This window comes from Pelodiscus sinensis, chromosome 7, assembly GCF_049634645.1.
Source record: "Pelodiscus sinensis isolate JC-2024 chromosome 7, ASM4963464v1, whole genome shotgun sequence".
In the NCBI taxonomy this organism is placed as follows: domain Eukaryota; kingdom Metazoa; phylum Chordata; order Testudines; family Trionychidae; genus Pelodiscus; species Pelodiscus sinensis.
This window is the reverse complement of record NC_134717.1, coordinates 75,962,698-75,979,450: the sequence shown is the minus strand read 5'-3', so window position 1 is coordinate 75,979,450 and position 16,753 is coordinate 75,962,698. Positions and strand designations below refer to the sequence as shown.

Sequence of the window (16,753 nt, the reverse complement as noted above, 5' to 3'; positions counted from 1 at the left end):
CACTTGTCTGATTTTTCCCCCTTCTGTTTATAATTAATACACAGAGTTAGTAATTCATTGCTGTGCTTTCTTGTGTCTGTTTCCTCCATTTGTGCAAATCTTTCCCACAATGTAGGAAAGAAATAATTGTATTTTTTTAAACTAGGAAAAGACAATTGTATAATCAGCAAAATAAGTAGAGATTTTTGAGGTACACACATGGCTCAACAGCTCCTCTGAGCCTTCTTTTGCAATCTAGGTTCTAAGTTGACAGTGACCAACATCTTATATCTTATGGATTGTTTTACTTACATGGTTGATGTGGTTACTCTTCCTCTTCTCTCGCACTAGGAATGGGGGAGGAAAATGAACTCAGTTATAAATTAAGAAGTTCCATAGTAAGGCACACAGTTGTATCAAATAAGATGTACTGTTTTTCCAAAATATAAACAAGCAACACACAGGATGCTATTTTAGCATTTTCTAATTCTATATCAGGAATTCAATTCTGAAGACAAAAAACAAAACAAAAAACAAACAAAAAAAAATCAATGAACTTTTAATAATTCATAAAGCCATTAACAAATCCACTCCCATTTATCTGAATGGTCTGGGAACAGCCAAAACTTTCAGTTAACCGGCATCTGGATAAATGGAGGTGCCAGAGAATTTAGTACTAGAACTCAAAGGAAGCAAGAGGCAGTGGTTAGGTCTAGCTGTACTTTGACCCTGTATCTACAGGGATGTCAGGTGGTACCCAAAGGAAGGTAGAGAGGAGGGTAAAGAAGGGGACATAGCCACAGAAGATAGGAGCATCCCTGATGTTGCTTGAACACTGACAGCTTCAGTATAAATAGTGAGTAAGACTAGCCCCCTCCACTAGGGCTTTCAGTGCCAAGGAGCACTGAAGCACCACCAAGGAAGCTATTCCTCCTTGAACTACTCCCTCTCTGCCTCCTTTCCTTCCCCTTCTGTCCCCTCCACCCTCTCCTCTGCCACTCTTCCTGTCCCTTCCTCCTACCGCACTTGCTTCCCCTTCATTCAAGTCTTCCTCTCCCTCTCTCCCCTCCCTTCATTTTTTGTCTGTTTTCTTGCTTTTTCCTCTCCCATTCTCTCCTTCTTCCCTTCACCCCTTCTCAATCCCATCTCAGGAAATCTCCCCAGTCTCAGTTCCTGCAACTGTCATGTTAACCAATCAATGATAACTCAGGGAGGGGAGAGAAGGGGTAACAAGTTATCTAGGAGCAGTGGTCCACCCACAGAGGGCTGCTCCAGTCCAGCTGCTGGCTCCCAGCCTACACAAACTAGGAGTTGACAGCCTTGCACAGGGCCGCAAGCAGCCAGGCTGGAGCAGCCCCTCCCTGCCTGTGGCACGGGGGCTGCAAAGGTTCCCCTGCCTTCCCAATATAAGCAATTAAGCTTAACAGTTAACTGGTTAAATAATTATATGGGATTTTACATCCTTAGTGGGGAGGGAGGAGAGGAAACACTGGCTTTGTACAGTATAAAAGCAATTCAGAAAACTGAAGTTATGATGTAGTTCGAATAAAATAAATGATAGAGCATAAACTGAGTTTAGAACTACATTAAGCATTGCACTGTGTCACTCGCACAGTCTCCTAAAGTGCAGGGGTGTTGAAAATGTTTGGAGGCTAACTGAACTCTTTGGCAGTCAAACACAACTGATAAAAGCTTTTAGTTCAAGATATTATCTTACTTCACCTGTAAGCTGGGCATTGTACAAGTAGCCATTTGTTTTCATACGCACAGATGGAAACAGTCTCAGCACCAACATCAGACCCCACCACACAAGTTCAAAACTTGTGTTTTGGGAAGATTTCAGAGGTGCAGATACATTCAGCTGTTTCCACTGCCGACTATTAGACTAGTTCAAAATGAGTACCTAGATATCAATGTTTTCACAGAAATGGTTAGGACAAAACCACGTGCATATTGGTATTCAGGCTGTCTGTCAACCATAATAGACGTCCTCTCCTCCAAAGGTAATAAGCATGGATTTAGTTGTACTCAAACTAGGCCTTCGAGATCTTTCATTTAATATTGTTTTATTTATTGCCCCCTCTGCAGTATTCCCTTTGAGCAGAGACTAATGCTATTTTCTGTATTAACCATTAGGGAGCTAAGGATGAAGCTTGAACATAGCTGTGTTACACAACCAAGTCAGTCCAAGAAATGAAATACTCAGGGTCTCTCTTCAGAAAAAGCGAGGACAATTTTTATGGCATTTGGTTATGAAGTTCTAATATTTGCAACATTCTCTCTCTAGATCAGGGGTAGCAACCTATGGCTCAGATATGGCTCTTTTGAAGCAGGCAGCCCGTGCTGGCACTACAATAGGTCTGGGGCAAAACGGTCCAGCCCGCAGACATAGATGGGAACCCACAGGCAGACTACCTGCTTGCTGTGCAGAAAAGCAGCTCTGCGGGGCTCTATTTTTCACACACTGTGAGCAGGGAGGGGAGGAAGGAGCAGTGCCTCATGGCTAAGGCCAATCCCAACACAATCCCATTGTCCAGTTCTGGCTAATGGAAGCTGCTGGTTTCAAGAACAGGCAGTGTGGGAAGCACCAATCCCCCCTCCCTTCAGGCTCTTAGTCACCGGCACACGGCCAGGCAGACTGGCTTTTTTGGGGGAGAGGAGGTGGGGGAAGGGAGAAAGGGGGAGAGGCTCCTGCCAGAGAAACATGCTGAGCTGCATCTCACTGGTAAGTGTCCTGGCCAAAGCCTGCCTCTGGCACTCCAGCCTCTCCCTCAGCCCTCTATCTGCCCATTGCTATCCCCTACCCCACATAACCCAAACCCTCTGCCTCCCTCCCGAGCCCATACTCCCTCCCACACACCTCACCCCAATCATAATCTCCCCCTGCCCTAGGTCACAACCCAAACCCCTGCACTGTAATCCCCTTCCCTAGGTCACAACCCAAACCCCTGCACTGTAACCCATGCCCTAGGTCACAACTGCCTCCTTCACTCAAAACTCAGTGGCCCCGCAAACCAAAGAGGTTTCCCACTCCTATAAATCAAAGACAACGTTGAAATCTTTTGTGTTGGGTGTAATATTTCACTATATTTAAAAATGAAATCTGGCCAATAAGCCACCAATTGGGATCCAGCCCCCATCTGGCCACAGCATCTGCACATACACCAACCCTGAGCCCATCATACACCTGAACCCCCTGCCATGAGCCCCTCATAATCCCCACATCCCCAGCCCCCTGCCATAAGTGTGACAGAAGACAGCCTGAATATGTGCATGAAGCTGGATTTGACCAGTTATGATGCAGACTTCAAAGAAATGTGTGAAAAGATACAGCAGCAGAAGTCCCACTAAAAGTCTGTGAGTACAATGTTTCATTTATACTATTAATATTATTAATAGACAACTGATAATGATTAAGTTGTATAGCTTCGGTCATGCAAATGGTCATCTTATACAGCTTTTGTTGACCACTTGTTCTGAATTTTAATGTACTTTGGGTCTTTCCTTTGAAAAGGCTGCTCCAGCTGATCTTAACTTCTAACTCTTCTGAGGGTGAAAGGGCTTTTAGGTAGGCTGGAGATTAGGTGGAGTCATGGGGAGGAAGGACTAACTACAGTGCCCACCTCTATCACTCAGATTTCCTCAGCAGTATAATCATGATGCTGACATGACTGAATCCCCTAGGAGGGCAATTGTGAACAGAAGCTCTGAAAATGACAGACTATAAAACTATAAGCAAGCAGAAGCCACACTGAAGCTTTCGGTTAACACAGAGAGGCCCTTAAGTTTTAAGGTTGCAAAGATAACATTCCAAATAAGGACTAGAAACTTTAAAAAGAACTGAACATTAAAAGGGACCAATCAGTTCACTTTTTCTACTCTACTACTGTCACAAATAACATTTCTATAACTAAAAGATGAGAACATTTTTCCATTATTTCAGTTTACAGTAAACTTCCAATAATCCAGCACCTTTGGGACCTAGGTGGTGCTGGATTATCAGATATGCCAGAGTATCAGGATATATTCCAGCGGGGGGCTGTGACAGGTCTGCCGGGACCCGCACTGCATCCGGGGGATGGGTGGGGAACGGCACTGCGAGGGGCGAATCCTCAGCCATTTTTCAGGGAGGCGGGGGAAGACCCGTGCAGCCGCCGAGAGTTTCTGGGAGGGGAACAGGCTCCCCAACCCCCAGACTACCGTAGTTATCGCCGATCAGGGGGATGAGGGGCGGTGCTGCAGGACCAACCTGGCAGCACCCCGGCTGCTTCCCCCTGCTGCTTCCCCAAGTCCGCCGCTCCCAGAAACTCTTGGCGGCGGCGTGGGGCTGAGCGCAGCCGGAACGGGGCAAGTTCGGAGCCTTAGCTCTCGCGGCTGCGCGGGGCTTCCCCCGCCTTCCTGCAAAATGGCAGAGGGTTTGCCCCTCTCTGCGCCATTCCCCGCCCACTCCCCACCCGGACGCAGTGTGAGTCCCAGAAGACCCGTCACAGGGGTATAATTCCCTTCCCCTCTTCTCCCCTTCCCTTTCCCAGCCGCGAGCGCCCATGGGGCTCACAGCAGCTCCAGTTGTCCGGCTGGCCGGAGCACTTCCAGGTTCCAGTTGATGCCAGACTATTAGAAGTGCTGGACTACTAGATGCCAGACAACTGGGGTTTTACTGTATTTAGCTTGTGCATTCAACAGCCTTTAGTGGTCAGATAGCTTCACTGTTTGCCCTGTATAGTCAGTTTCCAGTGTATGGGTCTTTCACACGAGCATTTTTTTTTTTAAGTGAGTAAATCTGTTCACGTGTATATGAGGGACTCAAGAACAAGTGTGCTTTCTGAAACCTTACAAAACAGAACAGATGTCAAATGGACAATGTCCCTTACAAAATGAATGGCTCCAGCTCACCATTCACCAGGGAAAGCTTCCCACTTGCAAGTAGGTTTTTCAGGCCTTGGTCATATGACAAGTGTCCTCTGCAGCTAGAAAAATCCCAAAGAAATAAAACAAACCTATTCTCCCAGGCTACTAGAATCAAGAAACATGATCTCCTGATATTTAGTATCAACAAAGCAACAAGAGAACTTTACTGTGAAATGGCACTGTCATAATAAAACAGCCTATGAAGAGTTGCACATTTTTATGCTAGTAATTCCTTCCTGTGATGCAGGTTAACACACAAAGGCAATGTAATGTATGTTTCTAAGACCTGCAATTCAAAAATCCAGTTATTGTTATTTGCCCCAATTTTCAAAAACAAACAAGCATCAACTTACCATCTGTTTGGGATTTGCTCAGGAAAATTGTGCTTGCTCTGGGATGGTCAGATGGATTTGATTCCAAGGCTAAATCTGAAAGACAGCACAAAGAGATGGCATTTCAGAAGAAGAGAAGAAAGAACAAGCCTCTCTATGTGTCCATGAAGAGAACATTATGAAGGCTGTCCAACTCTTGCAGATCTATATCAGTTTTCAAATCCGTAAAAGGGTGTTAAAATGCAGATTTCTTAGCTTGAGGTCCCAAACAGAAATCCAGTCTACACTATCAGTTTTTAAAACTGCAGTAAGCAAATGGATGTACAATTTTCAAGCCAAGTTAATTAGGGCAGAGGACAAAAATAATCTTGCTAAATAAGCAGGTTTTTTTTTTTAAACTTTATTCAAGTTTCCTTTTTCACAAAGAAAAGTTGATAGACACGTTAATACCATTCTTGTGATCAGCATCAATCCTGAGGAACAGCAACATTTGTCACCTCTTGCTGGTGATATCACACTAGCTAAGAAGCTGTTCCCTGTTATCCCCTACTGCAAGGATTTCCCCCATCCCAATTTAGGAGATCATATTTTTGTGGAAAGTGGAGTAAGCTGAAGATACTTGCTGTTGTCAGATGCCTCTTGCTTACAAACTCCCTATATATTCCCAGCCAGTCTGGTTTCCATTTGGTGCTTAGTATGGTAAACAATACTACCTCCCACCAGATTGGTTTACATCAGTTTTGAAGTACTTTGCTATAAGCATGCTCAAGCTTCACTTGAGTGTAAGCTTCTCGCCACTAGACCTACTTCTATAGAAAACATGCCAGATGTACTGAATACCATGTGGACAAAGTAGCCTGGCTATGAAACTACATTTCTGCCTGTACTAGTGGAAAACTAATCTCATAAAATTTAAATTACAGGCAGTCCCCAAGTTACGCGGATCCGACTTGCGTCCCGCCGCCCGCCTTCTCCGGGGCGAGAAAAGCTGCTCCCCGTCTCCCTGGTCTGCTGGGGGAGCAAAGCGGCGGAGGACCCGGGCCGGACCTGCGGCGCTGATCTTTTTAGAGCAGGCCTGCCGTCAGTTCACACCCTGCTGATGAAAGCCCAGACACGCTGGGCTGGCCATGTTGCAAGGATGCCAGACCATCGCATCCCTAAACAGCTCTTCTATGGTGAGCTGTCTCAAGGAAAGCGATTGCACGGGGGACAAAAGACATGCTTAAAGCCTCTCTTAAGTCCCTGGATATCGACATCACCTCCTGGGAGACCGTGGCACAAGATTGATCGACATGGCGCATGCTGATCCACCAAGGCTGTCAAACATCTGAAGCCAGAAGGACAACCATAGCACAAGAGAAGCGAGCACTCCGTAAAGCCAGAGTTGCAAACGTTGCAACAGTGGTGCCTACACATGTCTGCCCGACATGTGGCAGAACATTTCGTGCCCGCATTGGCCTTACCAGCCATCTGCGGACACACCGTGGACAGCCCACAACTCGTTAGATGTCAAGGTCCTCTTCGAACACGATGGACAAACAAGCAACACCACAGGGGTGTGAGCCCTTTAAACAGAAGCAGCTGAAAGGGCTCACATGTCCCCGGCTCCCAGGCAACATTCTAGCAGCGAGACTAGGAGCAGCGAGTCCCTTAAATAGCAGGAATTGAAAGGGCTTACAGCTCCGGTCTCTGGCTAATGAGATGCCTAGGAGTCACAGGGGAGGCGTGAGCCCTTTCAACTCCTGCTATTTAAAGGCTCTGCCCCTTCTGGAGTGGCCCATGACCATGTCAAAAATTTCTGAAGTGGCCCCCCCCCACTCAAAAATTATTGCCCACCCGTTTTAAACCAAGACTTGCATAAGAACTTGCAAGCTATCAATTCATTCTCCTTTGAAAGTCCAATCCTATTCTCAACATTAAAAAAATACCTCTGCAAAACCAACAAATCCTACAGATTGGACCTGCTTGGTCCAGCACCCTAAGGACCTGACTGGTCCCGAACCAGGGAATTTGCTGGACCAGGGAAGGTCCCCTGCTGCAAAGTGCTCAAAGTGACACACAGACCTGGGGGATCTGGATCTGCTTCTACAGGCTACCCAGGGCTCTAGCCCCAACCCCATGCTGTCACGGGCTGCCCCAGACCCAATCCCCGTGGGAAAGGCTGTTGGGGGCTACACCAAGGGCTTCACCCAGCTCTGCTCCTGAATTGCCCTCCTGCCACTAGGCTACCAGGGTGCTCCGATCCCGGAACATCACAGTGCACCAGTTTTGGGAGGTGCAACCTATAGTTAACTTATCTTAGCCCCTGCTGGGGAAACGTAAAACAAAATACATGCCTATTCCATCACATGCACTAATCAGGCTTTCCAGGGATTGAGAGAAATTTAACAAGCCTCATCACCTGAAGCTCTGTTTACAGGAACAAGTAGCATTTTGGGTAGGCAAACAGCTGGAATGTAAAAGGGGACAAGAATTCCAAGTGAGAAAATAAGACCAATTAACACATTTGTAGAAGGCAAAAGGGACATTAACACTATGTATCTGGGAGAGGGAAGAAATATCAAAATCTGGGTGAAATGAAAGGACATTTTAGTATGGCAAACAGAAAATTAATATTAGAGGGATAGCCATGTTAGTCTGGACTTGCAAGAGCGACAAGGAGTCCTGTAGTACCTTAGAGACTAACAGATGTATTGGAGCATAAGCTTTCGTGGGCAAAGACCCATTTTATCAGATGCATGTAGTATATTTCCACTACATGCATCTGACAAAGGGGTCTTTGCCCACGAAAGCTTATGCTGCAATACAGCGTTTCCGAAACTATGGGCCGCGGCCTGCTACCAGGTTGTGGGGAAAAAAATACCGGGCCTCAGCATGCCTGGTGGCTACCGGCAGGGACGGCCTTAGGCCGATTCGGGCCCCGCACCCCAGAACCTGGATAAGCTGGCGAGTTACAGAGCCGGGAGCCCTGCTCCACCTATATGTGGAGCTGGGTCTCTCCCCCAGCTCTGCCTGGCGTGGGCGTGGGCCCCCCGTGCCGTGCTGCACCGCCCCCCCGCACGTCTTCCCACCCCACCCCCAGAGCGTCCCCGCCGTGCACGGCTCCTCCTCACTGCCTGCTGCTTCCCATGTGCGGCGTTGCACGTAGGCGGGAAGGATGCCCGGGCATGACGCGACATCACGGCCCGGGATTTTAAAAGTCTTCGGAGGCACGTGGCGGGGCCACGCTGGCTCCGGCGGCCTCCGGCCCCGCAATGTGGAAGGCAAAAGGTAGGGAATGGGCTTGGGCAGAGGCGAGGAGGAGGCAGCAGAGGGCTTGCGCGGGAGGTGGGGGGAGAGGAGTGGAAGGAGAAGGGGCTTGGGTGGGGGGAGGGGAAGGCACTGTAGTGCTATTAACGATCCTTGCTGGTTAGGGATGTCAACGTGTAGATGACTACATGATTTACAGATAAGCCTAGACTTATTGGTTAATCCTGTTGACTATACGCATTCCTTCCCCCCTTATTGTCTCTGATACAGAGGCAGTGCCCATCTGCTCCCCACAAGAACCAGATCCGCTGGTCCAACCCCCACGCTGCTGCCTCTGATAAAGAGGCAGCAGTGTGGGATAGAAGAGGGCTCCCCAGGAGTAGGGCTGGAGCACACTGGCTCCCTAATCCACCCCCAGGGACTATCAAATAGTCACATAACCACTAAAATTTGATGTGGTTACACGATTATTTAATTGCACGATATCTAACATCCCTATTGCTGGCACAATGGACCATACTGTCCCTAGGATGATGGCTTACAGTCCTGATCTGTCAATCTGCAATACAGTATCTTTTTAAATTACTGAAAGTAATGTGTGTTCATTAGGGATGTAACAGTATACCTGTTTAAACAGTTAACCAACAAGCATTAGCTTATTGGTTACCATAACTGTTATATGCAGGCTCCTGGCCAACAAGATGCCACCCAATGCAGCTGGCTCTGTATCAGCTCACAAAGGATGGGGCAGCAACTGGCTCTCTGGAAGCAGGGCGGCAGGCAAGAGCCGATGCGCACCAGAACCCAGCAGCCATCCCTTAGGCTCTGCAATATAAAGCTTGTACTGCAGTTCCCACAGTGCAGAGGACTCCCTGGTAGCAAACATAACTACTGAGATTTTCAGTGGTTATGCAGTTACACAATTAACCATTTTTTAAACATCTCTGTTATTCATACTAGGGATGTAAAATCCTGGTTAATCAGTTAAATCAGCTGCAGCGGGGGGGGGGGGGGGGGAGGGGGGGGAAGAGGAGACAAGAGCTGCTCCCGGATACTGATTACATGGTACCCGGTAATGGCAATGCTTACCAGCAATGTTCCCTCTTTTTTTCCATCCATGTGTGGAATAAACTTTATGTGCATCAAGGGATGTGCAAAAGTGCCCACTATAGAAACAAAAAAACTACATGTGGATTCTCTGCTCCTCAGATGGGCAGCACTTAAATCTCTCCTGAGCAGGTGCACAAGCAACCATCTTACAGGGAACACTGCTTACTGGGTAACCAGTTACTCATTCCCCATCCCTAGTTCATATTGAAGTCTAATGATCTGTAGCAAGTGTCATCAGTATAGCTTTTAATAGATACTAATCACGTAAACTGACTTACTGTGATTCAATCTTGAATCTGTGAAAGACCAATTAGTGACAACAAATGAATTAGGGATTTATTCAGCTGTACAAATTCACTGAATAGGTAGCTGAAATTACAATTGGAGTTAAGTTGTTTCTTCTGCTACAAAAATAGATCCTAAATTGTTTGGATCTATACAGCATACTTTGAGCACTGTCTTCTTCTTACCAAATCTTGACTTATCCTTCAATTAAAAACAGCTTAAAAGATGCTGTTAAGATACCATGCCAGTAAATTGAGGAACACCCCACCATCACACTCCAATCAGGTTAACAGCTCTAAGTCTGAGCTTGTAGCAGTCAAATTTCTGCTGCCACAAACTTTCAATTTCAGCAAAATAAAAGCAAGTGTGGTAGGGTACGTCTACACAGCAGCGTTATTTCAGAATAACTGACGTTATTTCGAAATAACAAAATGCGCATCTACACAGCAAGACATTATTTCAAAGTAATGTTGAAATGGAGGACTTCTTACTCAGACTCCTGCCTTCAGCCCTCATTTCACAAGGAGTAAGGGAAATTGAAGGAAGAGTGTTCTTCCTTCAATTTCCTGCTGTGTAGACAACTTAATTCAGCTTTTAGCACTATTTTGACTTCAGCTACAAAACTTACATAGTTGAACTTGCCTATCTTAATTCGACTTTTGCCCTGTTGTGTAGAGGTACCCTTAAAGTGTGGGCTTAAAGCATAATCCCTGCTTTACCGTTCCCACTCACCCAAAACAGGGAAAAGTCTGTTCATGGCAGGAACTGAGTGAGAGGTCGCTCTAGTCATTTTCAGACACTAGTTGCCTGTTGCACAATCATTGAGAGTAAATGTTCTCAAAAAACCCTGAATAACTGATAAAAAGGCTGAGATGACTATTTCCACCCCTTAATGATTAGAGAAAGGCAAACCAGTTAGTAAGTTCCAATCACACCATTACTAGTAAAACAGAAAGCTTCCTCAACCACATCATCCCTGTCCCCAAAACCTTTCCAGTATCAACAACATACAATTACAGTTCAAGGAACTAATAGAGGAAGTGGAGGTGGGTGACAGCCTGGGAAGCAGTGATCATGAGATGGTAGATTTCAGGATCCTGACCAAAGGAAGAAAAGAGTAGTAAAATACACACCTTGGACTTCATAAAAGCAGATTTTGACTCCCTCAGAGATCTGATGGGCAGAATCCCCTGAGATGCTAAAATGAAGGGGAAAGGAGCCCTGGACAGCTGGCAGTATTTTAAAGAAGCCTCATTGAAGGCACAGAAAAAAAGCATCCCGACATGTAGCAAGAGAGGCAAACATGGTAGGAGACGAGATTGGCTTACAGGGGAAATCCTTGGTGAACTTAAGCACAAAAAGGAAGCTTACAAAAAGTGGAAACTTGGACAAATGACCAGGGAGGGGTTTAAATGTACAGGCAGTCCCCGAGTTACGCGGATCCGACTTATGTCGGATCCGCAGTTACGAACGGGGCCCGTCTCCCTGGCCTCCAGCAGACCAGGGAGAGGAAGCAAAGCGGCGGAATACGCGGGCAGCGGACAGCCCAGACACATCTGGGCTGTCCCGCTGCCCCCGTGCTCCGCGGCTTTGCTCCGGACGCCTGTGGTACAGCAGCTGGGGCACTGACAGTTGGTCCCGTAGCGCCGCTCTGGGCGCTACTGGACCAACCCAGCAGCACCCCAGCTGCTCTGCCCAAGGCGTCCTGATTCAGCCACTGCTGGTCAGTTTCAGCAGCGGCTGAATCAGGACGCCTGGGGCAGAGCACCCCAGCTGCTCTGCCCCAGGCATCCCCAAGTCAGCCGCTGCTGAAACTGACCAGTGACTGACTACAGGAAGCCCCTGCCCCGGGCTTCCTGGAATCAGCCGCTGATCAGTTTCAGCAGCAGCTGACTTGGGGATGCCTGGGGTTCTTAAGTTGAATCTGTATGTAAGTCAGAACTGGCGTCCAGATTCAGCCGCTGTTGAAACTGATCAGTTCCAACTTACATACAGATTCAACTTAAGAACAAACCTACAGTCCCTATCTTGTACTTAACCCGGGGACTGCCTGTATAGCTCGAGAGTGCTGGGAGGTTATCAGGAAGGCGAAAGCGCAGATGGAATTGCGACTGGCTAAGGATGTGAAAGATAACAAGAAAGGTTTCTACAGGCATGTTAACAAGAAGAAGGTGATCAGAGAGGGTGTGTGGCCCCTAATGGATGAAGGAGGTAACCTAGTGACAGATGATGTGCGGAAAGCTGAAGTACTCAATGCTTTCTTTGCCTCTGTATTCACGGACAAGGTTGGCTACTGGACTTGTGCGCTAAGTGACGCAAGATGGGATGAAGATGGACAACCCATGGCGGGTAAAGAACAGGTTAGGAACTATTTAGAAAAGCTAAACGTACACAAATCCATGGGTCCGGACTTAATGCATCCGAGGGTACTGAGGGAGTTGGCAAATGGCATTGAGGAGCCTTTGGCTATTATCTTTGAAAAGTCGTGGAGATGGGGAGAAATCCCCGATGATTGGAAAAAGGCAAATGTAGTGCCCATCTTCAAAAAAAGGAAAAAGGACGATCCAGGGAACTATAGGCCGGTTAGTCTTACCTCGGTTCCTGGAAAAATCATGGAAGGGATCCTTAAGGAATCCATTTTGAGGCACTTGGAGGAGAGGAAATTGATTAGGAATAGTCAGCATGGATTCACAAAGGGCAAGTCGTGCCTGACCAATCTGATTAGCTTCTAGGATGAGGTAACTGGCTCTGTGGATATGGGGAAATCAGTGGATGTTATATACCTTGACTTTAGCACGGCTTTTGATACGGTCTCCCACAATATTCTTGCCAGCAAGTTAAGGGAATATGGATTGGATAAATGGACGGTAAGATGGGTAGAAAGATGGCTAGGAGGCCGGGCCCAGCGGGTAGTGATCAACGGCTCGCTGTCAGGATGGCGGTCAGTTTCTAGCCGAGTGCCCCAAGGTTCAGTTCTAGGACCGGTTTTGTTCAATATCTTTATTAATGACCTGGATGAGGGGATGGATTGCACCCTCAGCAAGTTTGCAGATGACACTAAGCTGGGGGAGAGGTAGATACGCTTGAGGGCAGAGATGGGGTCCAGAGTGACTTAGACAAATTGGAGGATTGGGCCACAAGAAATCTGATGAGGTTCAACAAGGACAAGTGCACAGTCCTGCACTTGGGACGGAAGAATCCCAAGCATAGTTACAAGCTGGGGACCAACCAGTTAAGTAGTAGTTATTCAGAAAAGGACCTGGACGTTACAGTGGATGAGAAGCTGGATATGAGTCAACAATGTGCCCTTGTAGCCAAGAAGGCTAATGGCATATTAGGTTGCATTAAGAGGAGCATTGCCAGCAGATCCAGAGATGTCATTATTCACCTTTATTCGGCTCTAGTGAGGCCACATCTGGAGTATTGTGTCCAGTTCTGGGCCCCCTACTACAAAAAGGATGTGGATGCATTGGAGAGGGTCCAGCGGATGGCAACCAAAATGATTAGGGGGTTGGAGCATATGACTTATGAGGAGAGGCTGAGGGAGTTGGGTCTGTTTAGTCTGCAGAAGAGAAGAGTGAGGGGGGATTTGATAGCAGCCTTCAACTTCCTGAAGGGAGGTTCCAAAGAGGATGGAGAGAGGCTGTTCTCGGTAGTGACAGATGGCAGAACAAGGAGCAATGGTCTCAAGTTGTGGTGGGAGAGGTCCAGGTTGGATATTAGGAAAAACTATTTCCCTAGGAGGGTAGTGAAGTACTGGAATGGGTTCCCTAGGGAAGTAGCGGAGTCTCCATCCCTAGAGGTGTTTAAGTCTCGGCTTGACAAAGCCCTGGCTTGGTTGATTTAATTGGGATTGGTCCTGCCTAGAGCAGGGAGCTGGACTTGATGACCTTCTGAGGTCTCTTCCAGCTCTATGGTTCTATGATTCTAAGTCTGTCATTTTATAGAACGTTAAGTTACACTGATACCCGAACCTTTAAAAAAGCATTATGAAAGAGGGATTCGCATAAAACCTTGCATATTGAGAGGCTCTGATGGTGTGAAATGAACCTCTCAAAGATGTTATCACAACTACTACCGTCACATTTTAGATTTCCTTGTTCATTTTAGAACTTTAAAAATACACTTGTAGTGATGGCCCACGATACATCTATTTGCACAACTGTCTTATTCTGAGTTTACCTAGGTCATCGTAATTTTGTTTGCAGCCCTATAAAAAGAGTAACCAGATATATTCGAGACTATAATAGTAATAGAGATAAGGAACAGACATTTACTGTAAGAAGATCTAACTTACAGAACACAACATAATGAATCAGGAGCAATGTTTTGTGAATAACTATGCCTCTGAAAGTCTCTATAATATGCCTAATTTGTGCCTCTCACAAATTCTAGAATGATGTCCAACTTCATGTCAAAATTTTGACAGCCACAAAACTAACTTGCTTCATTAATTAGCTAGGTTATCCTTCAACTGTACAGTTCTGTCATAAGTCTGCAAACGCAGAAAATTAAATGCTTCCTTGCTCCAAGGCCAATGCCAACATAGGGATGAACTCTCCATTAAACTTACCATAGCTATTCAGGATTGGATCAAAACTGAAGTTGAGAGATTCAAACAAACATAGCCATTATTTCTGAGCAGACATATTTAGTTTAGAAGCTTCAGGGAGTAGCAGAGTTAGTCTATGCAGGATAAACCTAAAAAATCAACAAATGGTCTGATATCACTTTATAGACAAAACATGGAGATGGTATCATGAGCTTTTGTGGGCACAGCCCACTTCTTCAGATGACTGGAGTGTTGAATTTAGGATGTGCATTCCCAAAATAAATAAGGGGGCAGGAGGGAGAAGGAAAAAAAAAGAAGGGGGCGAGAAACAAGGAGCAGAGGGTATGAAAATATAAAAGGGAAAAATAAGTGGGCAAAACTGGTAATCTATAAGCACCTGAAGATTTGATAGTTAAAAAGAAGCAGATAAGGATTAAAGGATAGCAATTAGATAGGAAGGGTACTAACAAGAATCTACACCGTGGGTTCTGAAACTGGGGGACGTGCCCCTCTGGGGGCCATGAAGTAATTCTGGGGTGGGGGGGGCATGAGGTGACCCAGGCCCCGCCCCTCCCCCCCCCCGGTCAATCCTCCCCCAAGTTTTGCTGCTATTTTTGTTTTTTGGCGCCAGTCAGTTCTTTTTGGGCGGGGGGGGGGGAGGCTCAACAAGTTTTGCTGCTATTTTGGGGGAGGTGGAGCAGGGCATGAGGGTTTCTCAAAAATAAAAAAGGGGGCATGATGCCAAAAGGTTTGGGAATCACTAATCTTCACAAAGAGCTGTTGGCACCTTTACTGAATGTTAGGTTGAAAAAGTCCCAGCCATTGGTTATCTCAATTGAGATATCTAGTTCTCCACTGATCACCTTCTCAATCGAATAGTAATAGAGATGTAGCCGAGGCTTTCTTTCGCCGTCTCCACCTACGAGAATATTTCCAAACTACCAATGAATATCAATCTGACCAACCAGATCCCCCCCTATCAATGCCAAAAGAAAACTAATTCTATATGGGCTCCCCCTGACGGTCAGAATTACAATTTGGATTTTTATATACCATGCTTCCGCAACAATGCACAGACTGACATTATTCACAAATGACAACAAGCAACATATAATCTCAGCCTTGCTGAACACTATGCTATCCAGAGTCTCTAAAACAATCAGACATTATAATCAAACCAGCTGACAAAGGGGGTGGTATGGTCATTATGAATAAGTCAGACTATGACCAGGAGACAACTAGACAACTCTCCAACACCACATTTTACAGACCTCTCTCCCCTGATCCCACTTCAGAATATCAAAAGAAACTACACTGTCTCCTTAAAGAACTCCTTACCTCTACTTGGGACCAAATCCACACAAACGCATTCTGAACCCCAACCACGATTGTTCTATCTGCTTTCCAAAATCCATAAACCTGGACACCCTGGACATCCCATCATCTCAGGTATCGGCACACTCACTACTGGATTATCCAGCTATGTAGACGCTCTTCACAAACCCTGCGCAACCAACACTCCCAGCTATCGCCGATATTCTACTGACTTCCTGAGAAAAAACTACAAAACATAGATAACCTCCCTGATAACACCATCCTTGCTACCATGGATGTAGACGCTCTCTACACCAACATCCCACATGAAGATGGATTACAAGCAATTAGAAACACTATCCCAGAGGATACCACTGCCAGTCTGGTAGCAGACCTATGTAACTTTGTTCTCACCCACAATTATTTCCAATTTGGGGACAACTTATACCTCCAGATCAGCGGCACAGTCATGGGCAGGGCTCGACAATCTATGTAATCTACTCGCCCGTGGCAAGTAGATTACAACCCGGAAGATCCGGGTTCGGGCGATCTGTGCATGCACAGATCGCCAGACAGCGCAGCTGGCAAGCGGGGTTTGCCACAGCTCGGCGAGCTCTGGTCATGAGTACCCGCATGGCCCCACAGCATGCTAACATCTTTATGGCTGACTTAGAATGTTTCCTCCGATCCCGTCCCCTTTTATCCCTTCTCTACTTACGCTACATGGATGACATATTTATGATCTGGACCCATAGCCAAGAAACACTGGATGCATTCCACTGAGACTTTAACAACCTACACCCCACCATCAATTTCAGACTGGACCATTCTACACAAGAGATCCATTTCCTGGACACCACAGTACAAATCACCAATGGTAAATTAGATACTATTCTCTACAGAAAACCCACTGACTCATACAGTTACCTACATGCCTCCAGCTCCCATCCAGAACACACCATATGATCCATCATCTATAGCCAAGCCCTTAGATACAACAGCATCTGCTCTAATCCCACTGACA

The 16,753-nt window shown here is 46.4% G+C and overlaps 1 protein-coding gene across 1 annotated transcript in view; it reads right to left on the bottom strand.

Moving 5' to 3' along the window:
- CCNYL1 (cyclin Y like 1) overlaps positions 1–16,753 on the bottom strand; it is a 52,857-nt gene that overhangs the window by 31,180 nt on the left and 4,924 nt on the right. Inside the window, exons 2-3 of the mRNA XM_075934369.1 lie at positions 5,241–5,315; positions 292–326 (exon numbers count right to left, since the gene is read on the bottom strand). Coding sequence (XP_075790484.1) covers positions 292–326; positions 5,241–5,315 — 110 coding nt within the window. The remainder of the gene's footprint in view (positions 1–291; positions 327–5,240; positions 5,316–16,753) is intronic.